The sequence below is a fragment of the Sebastes umbrosus genome, chromosome 16 (assembly GCF_015220745.1).
Source record: "Sebastes umbrosus isolate fSebUmb1 chromosome 16, fSebUmb1.pri, whole genome shotgun sequence".
Taxonomy (NCBI): Eukaryota; Metazoa; Chordata; class Actinopteri; order Perciformes; family Sebastidae; genus Sebastes; species Sebastes umbrosus.
The window spans coordinates 22,906,670-22,931,551 of record NC_051284.1 but is presented as its reverse complement, the minus strand read 5'-3'; the positions used below and the strand labels follow the sequence as shown (position 1 = coordinate 22,931,551).

General features: G+C 37.8%; 1 protein-coding gene across 3 annotated transcripts; it reads right to left on the bottom strand.

Annotated features, from left to right (window-relative positions):
- Positions 1-1,979: 1,979 nt before the first annotated feature.
- Positions 1,980-23,206, bottom strand: LOC119474858 (interleukin-6 receptor subunit beta). Of its 3 annotated transcripts, XM_037747144.1 has the most exons (16): positions 22,845-23,206; positions 18,992-19,143; positions 16,725-16,884; positions 14,587-14,649; positions 13,057-13,205; positions 12,807-12,970; positions 12,286-12,451; positions 10,963-11,045; positions 10,443-10,659; positions 9,972-10,160; positions 8,956-9,060; positions 7,717-7,863; positions 6,575-6,706; positions 6,396-6,492; positions 6,155-6,239; positions 1,980-5,001 (listed from the first exon to the last, which is right to left on the bottom strand). In XM_037747144.1, exons 2-16 carry the CDS (start codon positions 19,047-19,049, stop codon positions 4,270-4,272), a joined length of 2,547 nt encoding a protein of 848 aa, XP_037603072.1. In that variant the 5' UTR covers positions 19,050-19,143; positions 22,845-23,206; the 3' UTR covers positions 1,980-4,269. The 3 variants fall into 3 exon arrangements, with proteins under 3 accessions (XP_037603072.1, XP_037603074.1, XP_037603073.1); XM_037747146.1 differs by lacking the exon at positions 18,992-19,143; XM_037747145.1 differs by lacking the exon at positions 22,845-23,206 and having other exon boundaries at positions 18,992-19,515.
- Positions 23,207-24,882: the final 1,676 nt, after the last annotated feature.

Below are 24,882 nucleotides of genomic sequence, written 5' to 3'. Positions count from 1 at the left end.
AGAAAATAAGTAAATAAGTAAGTAAATAAGTAAGAAAGAAAGTAAATAAGTAAATAAGAAAGAAAGAAAGAAAGAAAGAAAGAAAGTAAATAAGTAAATAAGTAAGTAAATAAGTAAGAAAGAAAGAAAGAAAGAAAGAAAGTAAATAAGTAAATAAGTAAGTAAATAAGTAAGAAAGAAAGAAAGAAAGAAAGAAAGTAAATAAGTAAATAAGTAAGTAAATAAGTAAGAAAGAAAGAAAGAAAGAAAGAAAGTAAATAAGTAAATAAGTAAGTAAGTAAGTAAGAAAGAAAGAAAGAAAGTAAATAAGTAAATAAGTAAATAAGTAAGTAAGTAAGTAAGAAAGAAAGAAAGAAAGTAAATAAGTAAATAAGTAAGTAAATAAGTAAGAAAGAAAGAAAGAAAGAAAGAAAGTAAATAAGTAAATAAGTAAGTAAGAAAGAAAGAAAGAAAGTAAATAAGTAAATAAGTAAGTAAATAAGTAAGAAAGAAAGAAAGAAAGAAAGAAAGTTAATAAGTAAATAAGTAAGTAAATAAGTAAGAAAGAAAGAAAGAAAGAAAGAAAGTAAATAAGTAAATAAGTAAGTAAGTAAGTAAGAAAGAAAGAAAGAAAGTAAATAAGTAAGTAAATAAGTAAGTAAGTAAGTAAGAAAGAAAGAAAGAAAGAAAGTAAATAAGTAAATAAGTAAATAAGTAAGTAAGTAAGTAAGAAAGAAAGAAAGAAAGTAAATAAGTAAATAAGTAAGTAAATAAGTAAGAAAGAAAGAAAGAAAGAAAGAAAGTAAATAAGTAAATAAGTAAGTAAGAAAGAAAGAAAGAAAGTAAATAAGTAAATAAGTAAGTAAATAAGTAAGAAAGAAAGAAAGAAAGAAAGAAAGTAAGAAAGAAAGAAAGAAAGAAAGAAAGTAAATAAGTAAATAAGTAAGTAAATAAGTAAGAAAGAAAGAAAGAAAGAAAGAAAGTAAATAAGTAAATAAGTAAGTAAGTAAGTAAGAAAAAAAGAAAGAAAGTAAATAAGTAAATAAGTAAATAAGTAAGTAAATAAGTAAGAAAGAAAGAAAGAAAGAAAGAAAGTAAATAAGTAAATAAGTAAGTAAGAAAGAAAGAAAGAAAGTAAATAAGTAAATAAGTAAGTAAATAAGTAAGAAAGAAAGAAAGAAAGAAAGAAAGTAAGAAAGAAAGAAAGAAAGAAAGAAAGAAAGAAAGTAAGAAAGAAAGAAAGAAATTACATTTTAAAGGTGAAAACAATCAAGGTCTGTAAAAAATATTAAACCCAAATTTGACTTTTTGACCATCTCATGATTCTGACTTAGTATCTCACAGTTTTGTATTAGAAAGTCATAAAAACACAGAAAATGTCATTTCATAATGTTGTCTTACTATAATTAGGTTAGGAATTAGAACCAGAAGTATGTATTTTATTTTTATTTCTTTTAATCATTCCTAACTTTTCTTTTCTTTGCGGAAAAAAGCTTCCCTAAAAGCATAAAAAGGTGATAGCTCTATATCTAAAGAGGCGTGCTGTTCACGAGTTGAGGAAAAAGTTGATCCAAAATCAATACAGTGTGAATAGCCTTCAGAAATCCCAAATCAAGCGCTTTAATCTGACATAGTTTGTGCCACAGTGAGCTTTTACCAAGAAGTTTTGACTCCATATCTAATAATTTTGAATCACATTGTTTCTTTTCTTGGTAGAAATAGATTTTCATTCTTAAAAAGGACCTATTATGCTCATCTTCAGGTGCATACTTGTATTTTGTGTTTCTACTAGAACATATTTACATGCTTTAATGTTCAAAAAACGCTTTTGCATACCAGAAAATGTGTTACTTGGTGACATCACAACATTACGGAAAGGCGGGACTTCAATCAAAGTGTTTCAGGCAGTTCAGAAGCAGTGTTTCTGTGGGGGAGAGTAACTTCCTTTGGCGTGGACTTTGTAACTTTGCAGACCTTTTACATGCACAAAAACATAATAGGTCCTCTTTAGAGGCTTTTTTCCACAGAAGACGTTTTGACATGTCAGAGCAGGAAAAGTACAATAATAAAATGAATAGTGGCTGAAATCCATTTAGCTGCTTCAGTGTATTGTGCATGCTGGCTCACTGCAACGCTGTCATGGCTCACTGGGAAACTTGAGAGCGGGGCCGTTGTTAATGTTAGAAGTAACACCTGTGCTTTTCCTTCAAGTCAACATGTCTGCAGCTACAAACACACTGAATAAACTGTCTAGTCTAAAGGATAACAAAGTAATCTGCTCGACTGAAAACACAAGTTATGAATCCAAATGTTCACACACACAGCAAATGTTCTGTTTTAATATGGCTCATGCATTAACTGCAATTTGCAATGCTCAAGCATACCGTACAAATAATATAAACTGAAAAAAACGTCAAACACTTGCTACAAAGATGGCTCATTATAAGGTTGAATTCCAGTCTGCAGCGTTTTAGCTATAAAAGTGGTCTGAGTCTGAGGTATGTGAGTTTTCAAAGCAACATAAGTAAACTAACAAAACTCTGAAGAGGTCAAACTGCAGGTGCGTCACAGAAAAAATATGTAAATGTGGAGGGGAAGAGTCGAGACAAAATGCTACAACAAAGAGAAACAGCTGCCACCAGGAGAAGCTGACCAGCAGGGATGTATGATGGATGTAAAGCACACAGGAGGATGAAAGATGCTGTTACCTACATGGCACACAATCTAGTAAGTCTTTGTTTGCAGTGTTAAGTTCATTACTTCAAAAGTCCTCTTCTCATAAAATGTTTTGGTTTTTCACTCCCCAGACGACCCAAAAGTAAAGCTTATTATTCAAGTCATGGCTTAAACATCAACAACAGCTGTGTATAGCAACACAATGTCAAAAACACATTATAAAACCTTCACAGTGGATCAAACATGTACAAAAATAGCACAAATATTACAGTGTCTATAAACACTATTCATTCCCCCCACCCTTCATGTTTTGTTTTGTCAAATCCAAACAAAGTAAATGCAATAAAGAGTAATATTTCGATATTTTGAGAAATATGCTTATTGGCTTTCTTGCCTGAAGTTTCCCTTGTTTCCAGTCTTAATGCTAAGCTAAGTTAACCTTTTAAACTCTGCAATAGAAATGGTCCGCCAGAGCCTACATTGGTGTTTTTGCGTATTGTGATGTAATTTCTTGGCGTATAATCAAATGCTTCATATCCCTAAAATCTGTACAACCTAAGCTAAAAGGCTATAAAAGTCAATAAACCATAATAATTGACAAAAATATTGAAATTTTGTCATAAGTAAAAAAAAAAAAAAAAAATGCAAAATTGGTAATGTTTTTTCATAAAATGTTATTAAATAACACATATTGATCCAAAAGATTTATAAATGTAGAAACACGAGCAAAATATTTGTTAACACTCCATAAGTTATTTGAACGGTTATTTGAGATATGCTCAGAACAAGTGCAAAGGCGTTTTGATAGTTTTGTTACGTTGCACACTTAACGTAATGTAATGACATCATCACGAGCGTACAATGTAATGACGTGAAAAACGGAAATATTAGCTTTCTGCTGCAAAAAGAGTAAATGCTCTAGCTGTTAGGGTTTTTATTTTACATTGATTTAAACGGGGAAATCTGTTCCCACCGCGTGTTGTCAACGTGTATTGTTCCACACGTAATGTAATGAAATGACATCATCACGAGCGTACAACATGAGTACAAGGATGAATGCTCTAGCTATTAGGGTTTTTATTTTAGATCCATTTCACAACACAACACACTGCATAAAACACTACGTAAAGTAAAAAATATGAAAAGGTAATTCATTATGTGCGCCTCCATGTTGCTGTGATGACAGGTGTGTTTATGTCGGCGAACTAGGGCTAGATAAAGCTTGCCAGAGTTTCCGTTCCATTGTACTTTTCCGTGTCGTTTTTTTTTTCCCCGAGTTCCGAGTACAATAAATTCTTATTTTAAAGTAATTATACACTAAAGAAAACATATTTATTAATATTATATTCCATTTCTGCCAATAGATCCCCCGAATTGTTACACACTGTTCCTTTAAGAAATGTTTGGATACTCCGCATTAAAAAATGTAAGAGGAAAAACAAACCTCTTGATCAGACTGATTTAAAAATAATTATACATTTTGTGTCTGATAGACAATCCAATCTTTGTAAAGATAAAAAAAAAATAAAGTTTTAATAAAAAAATCAAAGGGTGTGCATATTTGTTTTTATCGAAACTGTAATAAAAGAAAAGTTTTATTTCCCTGGCATGAAACTAAACAGCCGCGGAGATGTAAGGATCACACTCCTCAGGACAGAGGGAGGAAACCACGTAAACAGAGTGAGAAAAAGGTGAAAACGCTGTACTAGTAAAAGTGTCTTCGGGGCGAGTGAAGGTGTCGGGCTGCAGCGAAGGTGCCAAGTTATAGAGGCTTTGTGAAAAAGGGTGTTGGGGTGACGTGACCTCAGCTGGGTGAGAAAGGAGGTAGGGGAAAGGAGAGAAGCTGCTGAAGTCAGCGATTGAGACAGGGCTCTGATGCTGGAAGTTTTTCAGTTCATCTGTTTGGGAATCAGATCTGATGGTGCTCCTGCCCTGCAGAGACCCAGACGGCTCACTGTCTCCACCTAGCTGGAGCTTAATGTCATTAACGCAGACAGAGCAGTGCTGCCAGTCATTGGATTGGAGGTCGGAGGACAATATGAAGGGTGAAGGAAGATTTTTGAGCGTCTGAGAGAAGAGGGCGCTGGAGTAGATGGAGGAGAGATCAGTGTAGGAGGTCGTCTTGGCTCTGGTTGAGCACTTCTTCTCAGATTTCCTGGTATTTTGAGATGTTTGGAGCCCTGAAACTGGGAGCGGCGAGAAGCAGTGAGAGAAATCTGCTTGGAGATTACTTTGATAGCTGAGGTCCTGATCCGGGTCGGAGTTCTGCAGCTCGCTTTGACCAAGCAAAAAAACTTCAGAGTATTTGATTTCAATCCTCTCAGCTATTCCAGGCCGCTTCATACTCTGAGGTGAAAAACAAAAAAAATCTAATTTTAAAATTTAGTTTGAGGATACTTTTTGAGTAACATGCAGTTTTCCACTTTCCCCCTCTTTAAACCTGCAATAACTGATTTTTTTTTTACCAAAAGTTGTGAACACAACATTGACATATCATCTCCTTTTAAAGGTAAACTTGTTAGCAAACAGTTGCGTATTTAGGCCTACACGTCCATCAGTCACAGAGAAACATTATTCATTCATTTGGCGTTGTGCTTCTGGTCGTGGGCAACTTCCGAGTCTGAAAAGTGAAGCCAATGCTGAAGTGTCTTAAACTTGCATTCTTTCTAACAGCCAGCAGGGGGCGACTCCTCTGGTTGCTAAAAGAAGTCTGATTGTATAGAAGTCTATGAGAAAATGACCCTACTTCTCACTTGATTTATTACCTCAGTAAACATTGTAAACATGAGTTGATGGTCTCAATCACTAGTTTCAAGTCTTCTTCAATACAGCATGATGTTCATTTAGTAAATTATGGTCCCATTTAGAGTCAAATAGACCATAAAGCAGGGGATGCTTTAGGGTGTGGCTACCTTGTGATTGACAGGTCGCTACCACGGCGTTGTCTGGTCTGGGAGTTTCCTAAAAATGCTAATAGCTCGCTCGACCATCGCTGCTCTCTCTCTAAGAGGTGTGGCCAACTTTGAATGCTTTGTGTTTACAAACAGCAAACAACAACGATTACATATCATACCTTTAATTATTGTGCTGTACTTCCTGTGGGGACTTATATAGGTCTTTCATTGGTGATACTTTTTTTTGATTTACCAGCTAGTCTTTACTTTTGTGAATCCAGTTTCCTTGTTCTAGTGTTATTAAATTTTTACTGTTGTTTATGGTATCTCATCTTTTTCTAATTTGTAATCACTACTGAATTTGTTGTTTTATCCAATAATGTTTTCACATTTTGTTGCTATGCAGTAAAAACTTCAATCCTGAAAAAAATTCTGAAAAATCCTGCTTTTGTTGCCATCTAGTGGTTGAGATTTTAACCTTGTTGATTGTGTATACATGATTGTGGTTGTAGCTATGACAAGTGTTATGGTCGGTGTTTATGTGATGGCGAATGTAAGGATTTAGGAGTCAGTTGATGGGAGAGAGGTCAGGGGTCAAAGGTTACCTCCAAAGTGATTTTTGGGGTCCAGTGGGCCAAGCTGCTATTGGAAGGATCAGGGATGTCTCGACACGGCAGCTTCTGTTTCACCCTACAAGGTTATTTATTATTATTTCATAAAATCATCAACTCATTTGAAAAAGTAGTTTTGTGCAAAGTCGGTAAAACAGTAAAAGTAGGACACTGACCTTTGTGTAGGTACAGTATATGTTTTTTTGTGTTGTTTAGTGTCATTGGTGCATCTTACATCCTACTCTGTGAGAGGCAGGTCATCAGCACCAGCGCCAGTGAAGTCAGAATGACAGGAAGGATGGCATACGTCACTATCGAGGTTTCCTCCGCGCCTTCAAACACATACACACAAAGTTAAGTTAAAGATATAGCAATATATGGTTGTGTGTGTGTGTGTGTGTGTCCAGTCTTCACCTATGTGCACATTAGCGATGGGCCCAGCTGCTCCAGCTCCAGCGTCAGTGTTTGCCTGCATGAAGATGTCGTAGTTACCAGGAGACAAACCGTCCAGAGAGTAATGGAGAGCGTGACCAGGCACAATCACTCCTGAATAAATAAGAAAAGGTACAACATGGACAAAATGTGATGAGGTAATAAAGAATATGGATAAAAACAAAGGAAAAAAATATAATAAAATAACTCAAATAAAATATTGCATTAAAATATCCATCTATTTTCCTTTTTTTTTTATTATTATTTTAACATTTTCACATTTTAATAATGTTTTATTTTTAAGTTTAATGTTGTGTTGTTGGCACAACTGACAGCCGTAGCCATCATGAAATAACTGCAGTTCCTGTCTTTTGTGCCAGAGAGCAGCAAAACGCGTTTTTAAATTCCAGTTGAAGTTATTTTCTATTTCATTTATTTTTAATTTTATTTTTCTATTTTCCATTTTTTTTTAAATTTTTTTTTATTATTTTAAATTTTTCATATTTATTTTTTATTTTAACATTTTAACATTTTCACATTTTTAATAAGGATTTATTTTTAAGTTTAATGTTGTGTTGTTGGCACAACTGACAGCCGTAACCATCATGAAATAACTGCAGTTCCTGTCTTTTGTGCCAGAGAGCAGCAAAACGCGTTTTTAAATTCCAGTTGAAATTATTTTTTATTTTATTTTTTTTTTCTATTTTCCATTTTTTTTTTTTTTTTTTCTATTTGAAATAAAAATTCCTCCGCTCATTGTTTTCCCCTCATGCCTGGCCCTAATACTTTTCGGTAAAATACGTGTATGTAACAGACAAATCAAAGGTGATATATCGTTAAAGTCATCTGCAAAGGGAAATGAAGAAAGCTACAGACTTATTCCCACATAACTACAATTTAAGTGTCAAGAAATAAGGATGAGTGTTTTCAATATTGAATATTGGATTTTGAAACAACTCCATTCAGTGAAATCAAACACTACTCTCATCCTACTCACTCAAAGACACTTTCACCAGGCCTGTTACAGTACAGTGTTTCCATTAACACACATCTGGATTCATATATGTGTAAAATTCAGGCCTGCTTTGCCTCAGCGTGCTTGAATGTGTGTGTGTATCACTCACCCCTGGCTGATTGGTTTGCTGTTGTGTAGAAGATTGTGTAGTTGCGGATGAAACCGTGAAGCAGCTCCACAGGTACAGGACTCCACCTGAGATCCACTCTGCCGCCGGAGATCTGCTGCACCTCCACTTTAGGACCAGCTGAGGGCGCTATATAGTAGCCAGGAGGGTGATCAACCACAGAACATGTTGTGAGAAGGAGGCTGGGCCTTGGAATTACTGCCAAATTACCCCAATATTTACCTCAAAATCTATCGAAAATGACTTTATTGTAAACTTTTTTAAATCATTATATGCTGAAATAGCATATAATCGTTAAAATAGAAGCAGCTTGAGAAGCAGCTTTGCGCTGCTCTTCATCGGAGGTGGAAAACTAATAGAAGACACTTCTGATCAGGCACAAATCTCACCATTCTGTGACTTATTGTCTACACAAATGTAACCTGGTGGCTGATGTCATGATTCAGGGAGTTGTTTAATAAATTTCAAATTATTTGCTAATTATTATCTATTTATCAGCAGACATGGAAATAAAGCATATCAATTAACTTTGTATTCTTTTCCTGGAAATGTAATTAAATAAATTACCAGCAATTGGGAAATAGCGGAATATAATTATTAAATAATGTTCATAATAAAGTAATCTGCGATACATTTTGAGGTAAATATTGGGGTAATTTGGCAGTAATTCCAAAGAAATTTCAAATAGGATACTTGCTAATTATTACCTAATTATCATGAAATTTGCAGACCAAATAAATACAGAATAGAAAAAAAATAAAATATTAACAAATGGGCTTATTAATTTTTAAAAATATGTACAATGTATCTGTTTAAAATGAAAGAGCTTGGCATGAATGTGCAAAGACATATTAGGGGGATGTGCAAAGGTTCACAGTATTAAAAATAAAAATAATATCCAAAGAGAAAATAAAAAACTAAAACTTGTTTCTATGGTGGCATTTCTTTTATTGTAAACATCTCGTTTTGAACTCTGATATTTATGAGCTGCTTTTGCAATAGTCCCTGTAAATATACAACACTTTATAATCAATTGAACACGTCTACCTTTTTCTAGACTATACATCTGATCCAAATATAATGTAACCTTGAAGTTGTTAACGTCTGTGACCCATTTTTCCTAGATTTATCTACATCTTAAGTGGAAATGAAGCTGTCATGGTCAGTTTGGCATAACACAATACACATACATATACATATACATATACATATATCACGTACCTCCTTGGCGTGTATAATTGTGAACTGTCCTGTTCTGCCCGGCCCCTCGTTCACCATACAGCGCTTTGACAGAAACAGCATAACGCTCCATCGGCTTTACTCCCTCTAAAACAAACAAAGATGAAAGTACTTATCAGTATTGGTATGTCTACTTGATGAATAAAAAAATAAAAATTCAGTTTCAGGGATAGTCGCTTCATCATTTCAGATTTAAAGGTGCCGAACAGGCCAAACAGGCTACGTAAAAGAAGCTTGAATTACAAGAGAGAGTACCACTTCATTCTCTGCTCAGGATGCCATTACTCCACTTTATCTTTACATAGCAAACAGTTGTTTGGCTGCAGAGGTTGTGCAATAGATTCATGATATGACGATCGGTCGTGCGATACGTTGCTTGCTCTTATCACTGGTTCTGTAATATGTGGTTGTGATGTGTACATGTTGCTTTGTTTATATGCTGTCTGTTTCTTTATTACTACTACCAAAGAGTATAGAAGCAAAGAGACGAAACTCCTGTGTTTTTTTTTTTTTACTACAACCGCTGATGCCATTTTGGACTGAAAACGCTTATTATACATAGAATATTTTATTGTTCAACACAAGCCATTTCGGTGTAATATGACAATAAAATAGAAACAATTTTGTTTTACTTTTGTACGGCACTTTTTAGGCGGACGTTTTACAGGCGTCCGGTAGTCGCCCTTCAGTCCAAAATGGCGGAAGCATAGCTTTGCTGCTGGGCGCTGATGTTACAATTGACTTTCCCTTCTTAGCAATATATGTTCTTTGCTATGGAGGCAGCTATATGATAAGACGACATATGTCATATGTGTGCAGCATTTGAGTCCAAGAAAATAATGTGTATCGTATCGTATCGTATCGTATCGTATCGTATCGTTTCGTATCGTATCGTATCGTATGCTACCATATTGATGCTCTGAATTTCAAATTTAGCACCTTTAAGGCAAATGAAACATAATATTTCACACATTGAGTTGTAGGTGTTGTTGGATTACCTGTGATGACCAGCGTTGTACAGGAACTATTCCGCTTTTCCCAGTGTAGGATGCTGCTGTTTTTCTCTCTGACAGCAAACCATTCCACGACAAAGCCGCTCGCTGACCAATCAACTGGAGCCGTCCAACGAACATCCAATCTACTGTCACCCAGTGGATTTACAGTGATTTGGCTCGGGGGTGGCGGCTCTGAGGGGAAAGAGTAGAACGTAAAACAGTAAAAACAAGTGCCTGATTTGAGAAGTTCAACAGTCTGATTTCAGTATTTTTTCTATTTAATGCAATAGAAGAAATGATTCATCGCTCCAGTCCAGACGAGGAGACTCCATGCAAAGGAGCACTAAAAAGCTACTTAAATGATGGCTAAATTTGTGTACGAGTAGAATTTGAGTCTTAGGTCATGATGCAGCAAAGCGTCCATGACCGCCCCTTGATGTCATGACCCATGGAGGAATTTCAGTGAGACCGTACCTGTCTCAGAAGCTCCGCTGAGCCATATTCGGGCTTCTGGCGAGGTCCCTGCAGAGGTGGAGGCCGTCAGAGCACAGGAGCATCGTCCAGCGGGCAGGAGCACGCTACAGGAAGTACTCGTATGGTGCAAACCTCTGCAGCTCATGTGGTCATTAAGGACCTTAGCGCTTTCTGTCTGACAAGTCACATTGAAGAAGAGAACCCTGCCAGGCAAGGGCTGAAAACCATGAGAGAAAGTAAAAGTGAGCTGCTGTGAGATGATGCCGGTTTAAATCAAGTTATATAAACAGTTTGTATGAAATTACTATTTGCTATCTCAGTTTGGTTTTAAACTTGAATCAGACTGTAACGTACAAAATTGGTAATTTCCGAGAGACATAAAAACAAATTAGGGACAGTCAGTGAGGAGATGATGATTAAAAACTAATCAGATCCAAAAGTTATTAAACTGTAAAATCTCAAAGTGATAAAAGGAGTCACACTCATGACGCAAATTCAACACATGATTCAACACACACACCTTCCAGAGCAGTGAGATGAGTCTCCAGCCATTCTTGTCTGTTTGTTTCACTCGCCTCCAGAAGGCTGGTGCTGCAGATGGAGCTAGTTGATGGAAGGAGGGGAAAAATATATTTTTAAATATTTGACGAAGATACAGCAGAACGTGTTAAGGGAATACAATGACAAGAGGGTGGTACGCATCATTTTAAACAGTTAAAACGATGAAAAAACCCCCACATATGCCTTCTGTAGCAGCGGGAATTAGAGTGAAAGTATGAGGTTCTTTAGGGTTCATATATCTCATTCTCTTTTACGTCACTAATTACTGATGTGTGACTATTTCCTCTAGCGCCACCAGCGAGTCCAATTTTTTCACTTTTCCAGTCATACTGGACGGATTGTAGACATTCCTGGTGTCCAGAAGATGAGTCCCACAAGCGTCACCATGAGGTTGACATTAGTAGTTCCAAGTGACATGTCTCTACAATTATTGGATGGATTGCCAAAAAATCTGGTACATACATTCACTTCTGCCTCAGGATTAATTGTAGTAACTTTGATTCCCTGAATTTTCCTCTATAGCCATCTTCTGGTCAACATTTTCAAGTTGTTCCAATACAAATGAATATGGCCAAATACCTGAAAAACACACGACATTCCCATCAGCCTCAGCTGCACTTTATGTTTACTACTAATTAGCACATACTAGCATGCTGACCTTTAACTCAAAGCACCACTGTACCTCAGTACAGCCTCACAGAGCTGCAAACATGTCTGGAGACTCTTTTCAATGCAGAACTTTTACTGTAGCAGAGTATTTTTTACAGTGTGGTATTAGTAGGGTCTCATTAAACTAGAACTACCACATTGCGGTTGTATGCCTCCGCCAACAAGTCAAGTTGCAGTTTACATACGAGTCTGTCCAAAATTGTCATAATTAGCATATGAATTATTGAGTTATGGCCAAAAATGTTTGTGTTTGTGTTGTGTGAGGTCACAGAGCCCTTGACCTTTGACCTCTGGCCACCAATATCTAATTAGTTCATCATTGAGTCCAAATTTGGAGAAATTCCCTCCAGGCGTTCCTGAGATATTGCACTCACGAGAATAGGACGGACGAAGAACCCGAAAACATAATGCCTTCGGCCAGCGATATCTTTTTCCTACTACTGCGAGGGCATGACCCACCCTACTCTGCCAATCTCACTCCAACCTAACCAACCCAACCAACGCAGGCAACAAGTTTTGGCCGATCATAGCAGGATTGGATGCATTAAAAAAAAGAGAACCCACAAGTTGCGAAAACGCTATTCACAAGTTTGCCAACTTTGTTTCCCCTCACCATTCTCTCCTGTCCTTCCCTCGCGGGCGTTGCTCCACGGGCTCCAGGGACTCTCCGGGGCCCTGTAGTGGTGACGAAGCCTGACTGTGTACGAAGTGTCAGGCCTGAAGAGACAAACCAGGAAGCTGGTGTCATTCACTATCACAGTTTCCACCTGAGCATCGAACTGTATGGGAAAGAAAAATAGGACAAAGTAGGTGAGGATTTTAACTTGAGAGGAAGCTACACATCCGTCTTTGTTATGTCTGTATTCATTAAAGGTGCTTCATGAAGCATTTTAATAATAAACAGTGTATTTATTAACCAGGCAAGGAAGCCAGGCAGCTTTTTACATTGTGTGCCACTCTCTTTAACATTACACAACATTAAAAGGGCCTGTGAGGAAAGACAAAACAGGATGTTGTGACTGAGAAACGGCACCACTGATATGCTTCACCTTGCGCCTTTACTTTATGAATGAACGTGTTCCTTCATGCAGGTGTGTGTGGTTTTGTGTTTCGGCGTATTTGGGAGTGGCAGACCTGCTCCTGTGCTGTGAACTGTATTTGAGATTTCAGGTCTCCAGCTTTTATTTCATTTTTGGACAGAGGAAGGCCGTCCAACAAGTAGCTCCAGGTTACATTCAGACACTTAGGTTTCCCACTGACTGCCTTCACGCTGTTCAAAGGGACTGGAGGTAACATCACTGAGAAAGACAGGGAGAAAAGAGGTGAAAAAGAAGTAAGAGAGGACAATAAGGGGTGCAAGAAAGGGGAAGGACAACCACCTCACCTTCAGTCCTACCAGATTGACACCGAGGTATGCTCTGGTTGCGACCGTGTGCTGTGATGATGATGCAAAAGCAGTTTACCACGGAGGTGCGAATGAATTGTGCCGTGCAGCTGGTGCCAGACGTGGTGCAGGTGAACATCTTCGCAGATCTGTTTGTTGGTTTGTGAAACACAAACACCAATTAGGGCTGTCAAAGTTAACGTGATAATAACGCGTTAAGGCAAATTCGTTTTAATGCCACTGATTTCTTTAACGCATTAACGCAATTTGCGAATTTTAGGTTGTAGCTGGCTCAGTTTTAAAGCTAGAGGTGAGGATACTGGCATCTTATGAAACTTGAAAACCTAAAGAATCCATTGTCTAAATCCATGTCATACTAGCTTGTAGGCTTGTACGCTAAATAGGTTAAATAACGCTCCAAACTTACGCTAAATTTTGTAGAGGAAAAACTGCCATGGCCATTTTCAAAGGGGTCCCTTGACCTCTGACATTAAGATATGTGAATGAAAATGGGTTCTATGGGTATCCACGAGTCTCCCCTTTACAGACATGCCCACTTTATGATAATCACATGCAGTTTGGGGCAAGTCATAGTCAAGTCAGCACACTGACACACTGACAGCTGTTGTTGCCTGTTGGGCTTCAGTTTGCCATGTTATGATTTGAATAATGTTTAATGCTAAATGCAGCACCTGTGAGGGTGTCTGGACTATATTTGTCATTGTTTTGTGTTGTTAATTGATTTCCAATAATAAATATAAATGATATGCATATTTGCCCACTCCCATGTTGATAAGAGTATTATATACTTGACAAATCGCCCTTTTGAGGTACATTTTCAACAGTTGAAAAATGTGTGATTAATTTGCGATTAATCGCGATTAACTACGGACAATTAAGCGATTAATCGGGATTACATATTTTAATCAATCGACAGCCCTAACACCAATATAAAAAGTTCATCTGAGTCCCTCCCTGGACGCAGTAGTCAACAAGCAGATATAACACACAAACAGGTACGAAACCACAAGTCCTAATAGATGCATGCTCCGTCACGCAAATGGATATGCATGTACATGTTTCAGATGAGCCTCAGTTTCACACACACACATCACAACATGTTGTGCAGAAATGTCTGCCCTCTCATATCCTGTTGAAATGCAATATTGCAACTATTTTTGGTTAAAAAAAAAGAAAAAAAGATCACACAATATTACCCAACAAACAGATAGTGTGATGGAAGCTGCGTGACTCTTATCATCTCAGTGCATCAAACCACCGTCAACGCCTCACGAGAATGTGAGATTCAAAGCTGATTACAAACTCAAGCATTTGCATACTGCATACAGAATTATTATCAAAGAAAAATGCTGGCACGAACTGTTTGTAATGGGTGAAGAGGAACTTGGCTAAACCAATTTGATATATAATTTGAAATCTGTCATACACACTGAGTAGTCCCTTTATGCTACACAAGAAAAACTATTTGTTTTATGTTGGACTATAGGAGGATGAGTTAAGAGGTCTTACAGGAAAGAAGCTGCTCCGTTGTCTGGTGAGAAGCTGCTCTGTCTGGTGCACACATCCCTCGGCCTTCAGGTAGAGAAATAAATGTTGGGTTAATGAGCAGCATGTTGGAATGAAAAGTTGTGAACCTAACTGCATATTCTCTGGATTATTCTTGAGATAAAAGAACTTTTGTCACACTAGATTTTGAAAGAAACCAACCTTAGTTAGGTTTTTAAGGTACAATACTGCGAGGCAATCAGTAGAAATGTGTAAAAAAGCTCAGCTTTTCAAGTGTAACATAAACTGAACATACCATATGAGACAGCAAAGGTACAGCTGAGACACTATCAGACCATCTGTTTCCTGCTTATCTGCTTACCAGCTTACTCAGGGGAACATTTCAGCTCTATAGAAAGTCTGAACTTCACAGGCTGCAGACGTGTACAATGAAAGCTGTTTCTCAAGTTGAATTTTACTGTCATAAAAACAGTAAATTAAAACAGTTTGTCATCCTCTCTCTAGTAACTGTCCCAACTTATTACTAATAATAACTGATTTACTTGTTTTACAAACTCTTACAAAATGATTGGCTGCACAAATTTTAAACAAATTAAGGAACTTCTTAAACAAAATTGAAGTGCGTTGCTGACAAATCTGCAGTTTCACAGAGTGAGTCGTCTGCTATTTAGATATCTATATGACACGTGACGAATTAAAGGATGTTAAAATAGTTCCCCCGGCTCTTGGTTGAGTACGTTTGTTGAGAAATACAGTGCCCAGCTGCTTTAGAAACTTACTAAGCCTTTTGCAAAAGCGAAACTACAGTCGTGACGTCAGAAAGTATTGAGAGATGGACAAGCACATTGTATGTGAATGAATATAAACATGAATATGGAAATTATAGAGCCACACAAGCCTTTATCCTTTAAAGGAAACAAACGGAATAAATGAGTGGAGAAACAATAGATGCAAATGCTTCCACACAGGGCCCTTGGGCTCACTGAACGGGTGATGAGTATGAAAATCATATGCTGTGGCCTTCACAGACACCAGATCCCAGTTGAAGACTTACTAAAGTGTTTGACAGCATCTCCACCATCAAAAACAATTAAATACCATCATATATTTTTAAAGAATGGTGTTCATCCCTGCAGTAAGACTGCCAGAGACTTGGATAATCTATGACAAGGAGCACTGCAGCTCTCACGAAGGCTTTTTTCAAGGGCTGTCAAAGTTAAAGCGATAATAACGCAAATTTGTTTTAACGCCACTAATATATTTAACGCATTAGCGCAACTTGCGGGCTCAGTTTTAAAGTTTGATGTGGAGATACTGGTATCATATGAAAATGAAAAAAACTAAGGAATCCATTAGTACCAACCATGTCATACTAGGAGGCTAAATAATGCTCCAAACTTACGCAAAATTTTGGCAAGGAAAAACTGGCATTGCCTTTTTCAAAGGGGACCCTTGACCTCTGACCTCAAGATATGTGAATGAAAATAGGTTCAATGGGTACGCACGAGTCTCCCCTTTACAGAGATGCACACTTTATGATAATCACATGCAGTTTTGGGGCAAGTCATAGTCAAGTCAGCACACTGACACACTGACAGCTGTTGTTGCCTGTTGGACTTGAGTTTGACATATTATGATTTGAGCATATTTTTCATGCTAAATGCAGTACCTGTGAGGGTTTCTGGACAATATTTGTCATTGTTTTGTTTTGTTAATTGATTTCCAATAATAAATATATACATACATTTGCATAAAGCAAGCATATTTGCCCACTCCCATGTTGATACGAGTATTAAATACTTGACAAATATTCCTTTAAGGTACATTTTAAACAGATAAAAAATGTGCGATTAATTTGTGATTAATTGTGATTAACTATTCTAATCGATTGACAGCCCTACTTTTTTCCCTTTAATTTGTCACCCATCTGTAAATCTATCTATATACTGATTAAACATCATTCAGGTTGGAGAATAAACTCTGTTTTTACTAGATCAAAGTCAAACATTGACTACACAAATAAAATGACTTTTTTCAGTAAAGTATTGTGAAAGAAAACACCGGAATCAGTCAAACAACATAACAAACATTATAAAGTGCTGACGCTGAAGCATTTCCAACATATTAAAGTTTTGCCTCACTCAAACACCAGATGGACTTGCAGAGTGTAGTTCGTCTTTGGGGTGTCCCCAGCCTCCCAGCGGCAGGTGACATTAGCTCTATGCAGGAACACACAGCCAATCAGCCGCGGGGGTCGGGGGTCGGCCTCGGAGGTTGTAACGGCAACGGCTGGAGGCAAAGCTGAAGATGGAGAGAGGATGGAGTTAACGGCACGAAGGGAAAGATACTGAAAGTCCTCTATGCGGAAGTTTGGAGATTATGGTTCATAAAGATATAAGTATATTTTATGTAATGCACAAGCAGTGGTTTAAAAAACATCTTCATGCAGAACATGCTTTTTAGAATATAAGTAAATAAATAATGAAAAAAAGAGCAGGGGACAGATTATATATAAGTGAATCTGTTCCATGAGTCAACTGTTGCGAAACGTTGGCACAAATCCTTATTCAAATCCAAACTTATTACCACGTGGGATGCAAATACTGTCAATATTTATGAATGTGATGCCGTTGCCATTTGGCCTGAGGTTTAAACAGAAGCTCATATTATACAAGACCGAACAAGATGTTTGGCTTGATTGGTGTGACTTTTGAGACTCATCAACATGATCATACTACAGTACGTCTTACATACCGGTAGCTTGAGTGTATACTTTTTAATACATATGTTGGCCCCTTTTTCTGTTGGAGGAACCTTTTTAGTTAATTTAACTTTAACTGTGCCACAGTTCTGCTGGTTCAATGCTTCATTTGTTCCTGGTGGTCAATCTTTGCTATTATTTACATTTTTATCTTTTACTTTTTTTATGTTTTTGCTCTTGAAATTTGAAAAATAAAGTGCTAATTTTGCCTCACTCTATTTTACTGTCTCTTTAAAGCGGCACTAATCAGTTTTTTTGGGGGCCAACTTGCAGACAGAACTCAACAAAAAGCTGAACATCACATATTCTATGCTTGACAGCCTACTGAGTTTCTATTTACCAGACATACTGATGAACTTTATCTGTGACAACCAGATAAACAAGTCAGACTACTGTTGATGTATTGTTAACAAATAATCATCCCTCTCTCAACCCAACATGTATTCATCCCTACTCGTCCCTCCCTTGGCGTGACCTTCTAATGCACTGAGTAGCCCAGCACATCATACTACTGTATGAAGCTCAACTACGATCGCAGCAAACACATAGAATTGAAACACAAACACTTGCTTTGGTGCAAAACATAATGGTTTGGCTTGAAATTACTACATTTGTAAAGTGAAAGTGAAACTTAACTTTGTGAACACAAAGACAAATAACATGTTGGTTTCACACGGGACACAAACAGCGGTCTTCTGGATGAAAGCGCCGTGTTTGTTGGACCCGTCCCACACTCCCTGACCACTTTCTCTGAGCGTTTAATACTGACGCGGATGGGTTTACATTGTAGGTACTTGAAAGCCCACTGCGTCTCATACAGACACTAAAAGGTGCTTTGTGCGTCGGTATCACACGGCTGGCATGACCAGCCCATTCTCATTCCCAAGGCGCCAAATATTGACGCTTTCTCACAGCCGTAAGTGTTCAATACCGCCGCACAAGGCACCCTTTAGCGGATAGTCTGATAAAGCCGTCCCAACCAATGGCATCTTCGCGGAAGCGCAACACCCACCCCTCCAGTTCCCACTCAGGTAAACACTGTTATCGATGTCAACACTTTCGTCGTGGTTTCCACTGTTTAGCGTTGTTAGCACCGTTGGCTGCGAGCTGCGGCTCGCTGTCGTCATGTTGCGACGCAATAGAAATGCTCCCAATCCCATATTTAGCACCTTTAAAGAGTGAAGGAGACACACAGGGTGGGAGGAAGGAGTGGCGGATGGGTCCAACAACACAGGGCTTCCATCCAGGAGACCGCAGTTCGTGTCCTGTGCGTCAAGGTTCACTTTCAAGTTACAATCAGCTGTTCGTTTGTGTCCCGTGTTCACAACGTCAAGACATTTTTACTCTACAAATGTAGTAATTAAACCCAACCATGTTGTTTTTTCCTAACCCTCAGTGGTTTTGTTGCCTAAACCTAAGCAAGTGTTTTTGTTAATTCACAACATTAAGCATACTCAAGTAAGCAAGCGAAATGTGACGCCGAGGGGTCTAACAAAGCGTCAGTATTTGACGGGTTTGGATGAGAACATGTTGGCGTGACAAAGCGTCGGTATTTGACGTCCTGGGAATGAGAACAGGCTGTGTCACCTCACTTGGTCTCCCTCAGTCAGTCTGCTCTGGATTTAGAAAAAGCAAAAACAAAGTTACCCATGGCGAGTCCGACCCCCAGCAGGCAGATCCACACCACAGCCGAGCCCCGCTCCATGAACACCACCTGGTCTCTGCTGGCAGTGCAACCCTGCTCACTCACTTTACCTCATCACACCACCAGCGACTCAAGGACCCTGCACACTGAACAGCTAAAGAAAAACAGGATGTCCAAGAATGACTCAGTTTAGTGTTTACATTTCATCAATTTACTTGGAATATTTTCCTGTGTATAAAACAAATTTCACTACAATATTTTTAGAGTTTTGAGCCCTCAAGCTGTGTTCCCACAGTATTTCTCCTCTTGGCATTGCCACATAGGAAATGTGTCAACAACATGAAGTGCAGCAGTTTGACCAAGTGGAGACAATTTGATTTTGATTTGTTTGTGTGGTGGGTTAATTAGTGCTTTTTGAAAAGAACAATGTATTGGGGTCCTGGGGGACCTGGAGAGAAAACTCATACTGAATTTTTGTTTTACACAATATGCAAATTTACTGTAACTTTCCTAAAATAATAGTAATCTGATTATTTTTCTTCAGATGACATTAATTACATTGCAAGATGTAAATGTATATGGAGTATAGCGAACGACTGGACCAAGTAAAGCGACCGACTGGGTCGACTTGGTGGAATATAGCGACCGACTGGGTCGAGTATAGCGAGCGACTAGGTTGAGCGAGCGAGCAACTGGGTGGAGTATAGCAACCAACTGGGTCGACTGGGTGGAGTATAGCAGCAGACTGGGTCAACTAGGTGGAGTATAGCGACCGACTGGGTCGACTCGGTAGAATATAGCGACTAGGTTGAGCGAGCGAGCAACTGGGTCGAGTATAGCGACCGACTGGGTCGACTGGGTGGAGTATAGCGACAGACTGGGTCAACTAGGTGGAGTATAGCGACAGACTGGATCGAGCGAGTGACTGGGTCGAGTATAGCGAGCGACTAGGTTGAGCGAGCGAGCAACTGGGAGGAGTATAGCAACCGACTGGGTGGAGTATAGCGACCGACTGGGTCGAGTATAGCGACCGACTGGGTCGAGTAGGTGGAGTATAGCGACCGACTTGGTCAACTAGGTGGAGATTAGCGACCGACTGGGTCAACTTCGGTGGAATATAGCGACAGACTGGATCGAGCGAGCGACTGGGTCGAGTGTAGCGAACGTCTGGGTTGAGCGAGCGAGCAACTGGGTGGAGTATAGCGACCGACTGGGTCGAGTAGGTGGAGTATAGCGACCGACTGGGTCGACTAGGTGGAGTATAGCGACAGACTGGGTCGAGCGAGAAACTGGGTTGCGTATAGCGACCAACAGGGTCAAGCGAGCGAGCGACTGTCAAAAGCACCAAATTGCAGCCTATGCAGTTGAAACAGATAAATAACATGTTTGCTATGAGTACTAGTAACACAAACTATCAGGGGGGGTAGGGGCACTCTGTCAGTCATTTTGAAGGAGATAGACACAGGTTTCCTCATGTGCTCTGTCTATTTTCATTTTACACAACATGCAAATTAACTGTAACTTTCCTAAAAAACTATTCTTTTTTTTTCTTTTCATCAGATGACATTAAATACATAATGCATTTTGAGAAGAAATAGGCTAAGTTAACATTTTGCTATGATGGTTGTTTCTTACAGTAGTTTATTCTTGGGTCCCCAGTCGGTGGTCATTGTATGTTAAATAGGTTGGTAGGATGACGGTTAACTCAGACTCATCATGTTGGTGCTACAAACATGAGGGAGCAGTTTCAGATCAGGGACAGGTTTATTATCAGGCACACCTGTAAAATCTAAAATAAAAGTTCTGAAATAAATCCAATCTTTGTAAAGCTTATAACACTCAGATTGTGGTGACCCTGAGTGAGAGGTGTTGATTCAGCTCATTTTTTGTTGGTTGTGGTTGCAACTTAATGTTGCAGCTGGTTGAGGTGATGTTAATATCATTTTATAATATTATTATAGCTGGGTACTTTAATCTACAGATGTCCATTGTCTTTTTTTTACTTATAATAATCACAATAAGGGCTGCAAATATTCCTTGTTTTGAATTCATTGATCAACTAGTTTCTCAATTAATCAATGCATCGTTTAGTCTTTGAAATGTCAGAAAATTGTGAAAATGTCCTTCATAAGGTCCTTGATTCCAAGATGACAGCATACTATCAATATGTATTATTACATAAATTATTCCATTATCATTTAAAGCACTTTAACTATTATTTTATTTATATATTTGTAACATTTAAGTTGCTATTTCATGTCCCCTTAGCCAACGGGGTCAGCAACCTTTACTGTCAAAAGAGCCATTTTAGGCACAAAAAATAAAAAAATAAAATCTGTCTGGAGCCGTAAAACATTTGAGCATTATTTTGATGAGGGTAACACAGTTTATAGTCTAAGTATATAGTATATAAGTTTAATGCAATGAGGGCCAAAGTGCAAATGTGGTATTAGGGTCACATTGAGGGAACAAAATATGAAATTTCCAGAATAAAGTCATAATATTACGAGACAAAAGTCGTAACATTACGAGAATAAAGTCATAACTTAAAGGGACTGTTTGTAACTTCTTGCAGGTATAAATCACCCGGGTCGGTGTCCCTTGCGCGCTCGCATATGCGCGCACACTACACACTGCAGGAGAGTTAGATTAGCTCTGAGAATATCTAGTGAATGTACAGTGGACGTTTGTGCAGAAATAAATGCCGCAGCTCCTCCAGACCAACAGAGGTTTTCCGTGTCTTGTGAAGCGACGGAGCTCCACAGCGAGAAACGTTATCGTCTCTTAAAAAGCAATTCTGATTCTTACAAACAGTCCCTTTAACAAGAAAAAACAGTCGTAATATTACGAGAATAAAGTCATAACTTTACCAGAAAAAAGTTGTAATATTACGAGAATGAAGTCATAACTTTACCAGAAAAAAGAAAATAACTTAAAATTACTACTTTAATTACTACTTTATAATATTATGACTTTATTCTCAATTCTACGACTTTTTTTCTTGTAAACTTATGACTTTATTCTCGTAATATTATGACTTTATTCTCGAAATCTCAGCTCTGTAATGGTTGGCAGACCCCTGCCTTAGCCTATAAGAGTAATTATAGTTCCTCTCTTATCTTCCTGTCATTGTTTTGCAAGAGACAACATTGAGTGTTGCAGACTCAGATGTGCAACACTTGTAGTCTGCTGCTAGTTGGATGTCTTTATGTGTTGATGTTGATAAAGAAGATTATCTAAACACAAGAGAGAACAAGTAAGAAAGTAGCTTCTTTCTTAGACATTTGAAAATATTGTAACCCAGGTTACAATATTTTCAAATGTCTTTTTTTTTTTCTCACCCACCAGCAGTTCAAAACACAATTACATTCAATGTTCAAGGATATAAACACAGAAAAGTAAAGATTGAACATGCAAACTTTTGGTATATTTGCTTGAAAAACATTATGAACGAGTTAATTGATTATCAGAATTGTTGCAGTGTAATTTTCTATCAACCAACAGCTTAATCAATTAATCTTTTCAACCAGTTAAAGAAAAGTCAACACAAATAAACTATTAAAATTTAATAATTTAAAAATAAACTATTAAAATGTAATAATTTAAAAATAAACTTAAAGTTAAAAAATGTCATTAATTCCCTAAACAACAAAGGAGTTTAGTTAGTAAGAATACATATATCTTTAAAGTACAACCTTTGTCTATTTATTGAAGAGTTAATCATCAATGCATTTAAACTACAACATGCTCAGCCTCCTGTTTCACACAATAACGCGAGACTTTCACGGTAAAGTTCAGAGGCTTAAATGAAACGCATGACTGGAGAAGGTTTGAGCCAAAATCTCGTGCACTTACCGGTGAGAGCTCGGACAACATGCGCGTCTCAGCAGAGATTGAGTAACAGCAGCAGCAGCAGCCTCTCAGCTGGTGAGCACATCTGTTCCGCCTCGCTGCTCGTCACTCGTCACGGTTCCAAAGCTGAGGTTCAGGGTCCACAAGAGGATCGTGGGAATCCTTCCGCCGAGGTCTGAAATGAGGATTTGATTATACAAGTATTTAGTTCACATGCTATTTAAAGAACTAAACAATGAAAATAAAGCTTTTTTTTTTTTTTTTTTTTTTAATTAAATACACTTTCCCCACTCTCAGTGGATTCCACACAGTTTACACAAAACTTCAAATGATTCACTCTTTGATTAAAGCTGCAGTCGGTAATTTTGAGCAAATAAGTTATTTTATATATGACTGCCAATATATTAATAATAATTAGGGCTGTCAAAAAAATTTAATCACGATTAATCGCAAATTAATTGCAAATTTTGTATCTGTTCAAAATATATCTTAAAGGGAGATTTTTAAGTATTTAATACTTTATTTATTATTTAATATCAACATGGGACTGGGCAAATATGCTGCTTTATGCAAATGTATGTATATATTTATTATTGGAAATCAATTGACAAAACAAAACAATGACAAATATTGTCCAGAAACCCTCACAGGTACTGCATTTAGCATAACAAATATGCTCAGATGACAACATGGCAAACTGCAGCCCAAAAGGCAACAACAGCTGTCAGTGTGTCAGTGTGCTGACTTGACTATGACTTGCCTCAAACTGCATGTGATTATCATAAAGTGTGCATGTCTGTAAAGGGGAGACTCGTGGGTACCCATTGAATAGGAGCCAAATACTTTATTAAAGGTCCCATATTATGCTAATTTTCAGGTTCATACTTGTATTTTGTGTTTCTACTAGAACATGTTTACATGCTGTAATGTTAAAAAAACACCTTTATTTTCCTCATTCTTTCAGCCTGACTATGCCTGTATTTACCCTCTGTCTGAAACGCTCCGTTTTAGGCATTTTAATGGAACTGCCACAGAATTGCGTTGCCTGGCAACAGCTTGGGTCCATGTGTACTTCCTGTCAGCTGATGACATTCACATACACTGCAACCAGGAATAAACTGGGACACATTTAGAATGTTTACGTTTAAAACCGTGTAATGGTCTAAATTTTGTATATTTGTGACATCACAAATGGACAGAAATCCTGACGGCTTGTTTCAAACGCACAATTTCTGAATACGAGCTGTGTGTATTTCTCTGTATATTGAGTATTTTGATAGTTTAATAGTATTTACATATCACTTAAACCTGCTTTATAATGTAAAAGACCTGCAAATCTCACTTTTTACAATATGGGACCTTTAAAAGGGAGATTTTTATGTATTTAATACTCTTATCAACATGGGAGTGGGCAAATATGCTGCTTCATGCAAATGTATGTGTAGGAGCCAAATACTTTATTAAAGAATATGGTGAATTCTATTTTTGCTGCCCCATTAGATATTCAGTTTACTACATTATTTATGCTTGAGTAAGTAATAAATGAGTTTATCATTATATTTATTACATGGCGTTGTTGAATACTCGATTCTGATTGGTTAATCTTGGCGTTCTACAGTCTGCTATTTCTTTATAGCAGACTTTTGCTATGTATAGCAGACCGTTGCTATGGGCGCAGCACTGATGTCGGACTCTGGCGGACCGTTTTTGTGTCAAAATATTGATTTCTTCAGTAAGTAGCCGTGTCACAAGCGGGATAATGTGCAGCTAGAGGGTCATTGTTGTGAAAGAATCCCCTTTCACAACAAAGAATTTTGATTCATATTTGATCAGCGCTGCCTAGTTTGACCGTTTGATCGGAGTTCATGAGCTTTGTGAGCAGAGATTGGCAGCTGCTTTAAAGACAGCTCGGCTCTGATTGGTTGTTTTCCTTCGGCACTGTGAAATCTGTGAAAATGTCATTAGGAGCATAGGAGGAGGCAGAGGAACATGATTTTTTTCCCACACATTATAATCTGTCTCATACACTTCTGTCAGTTTT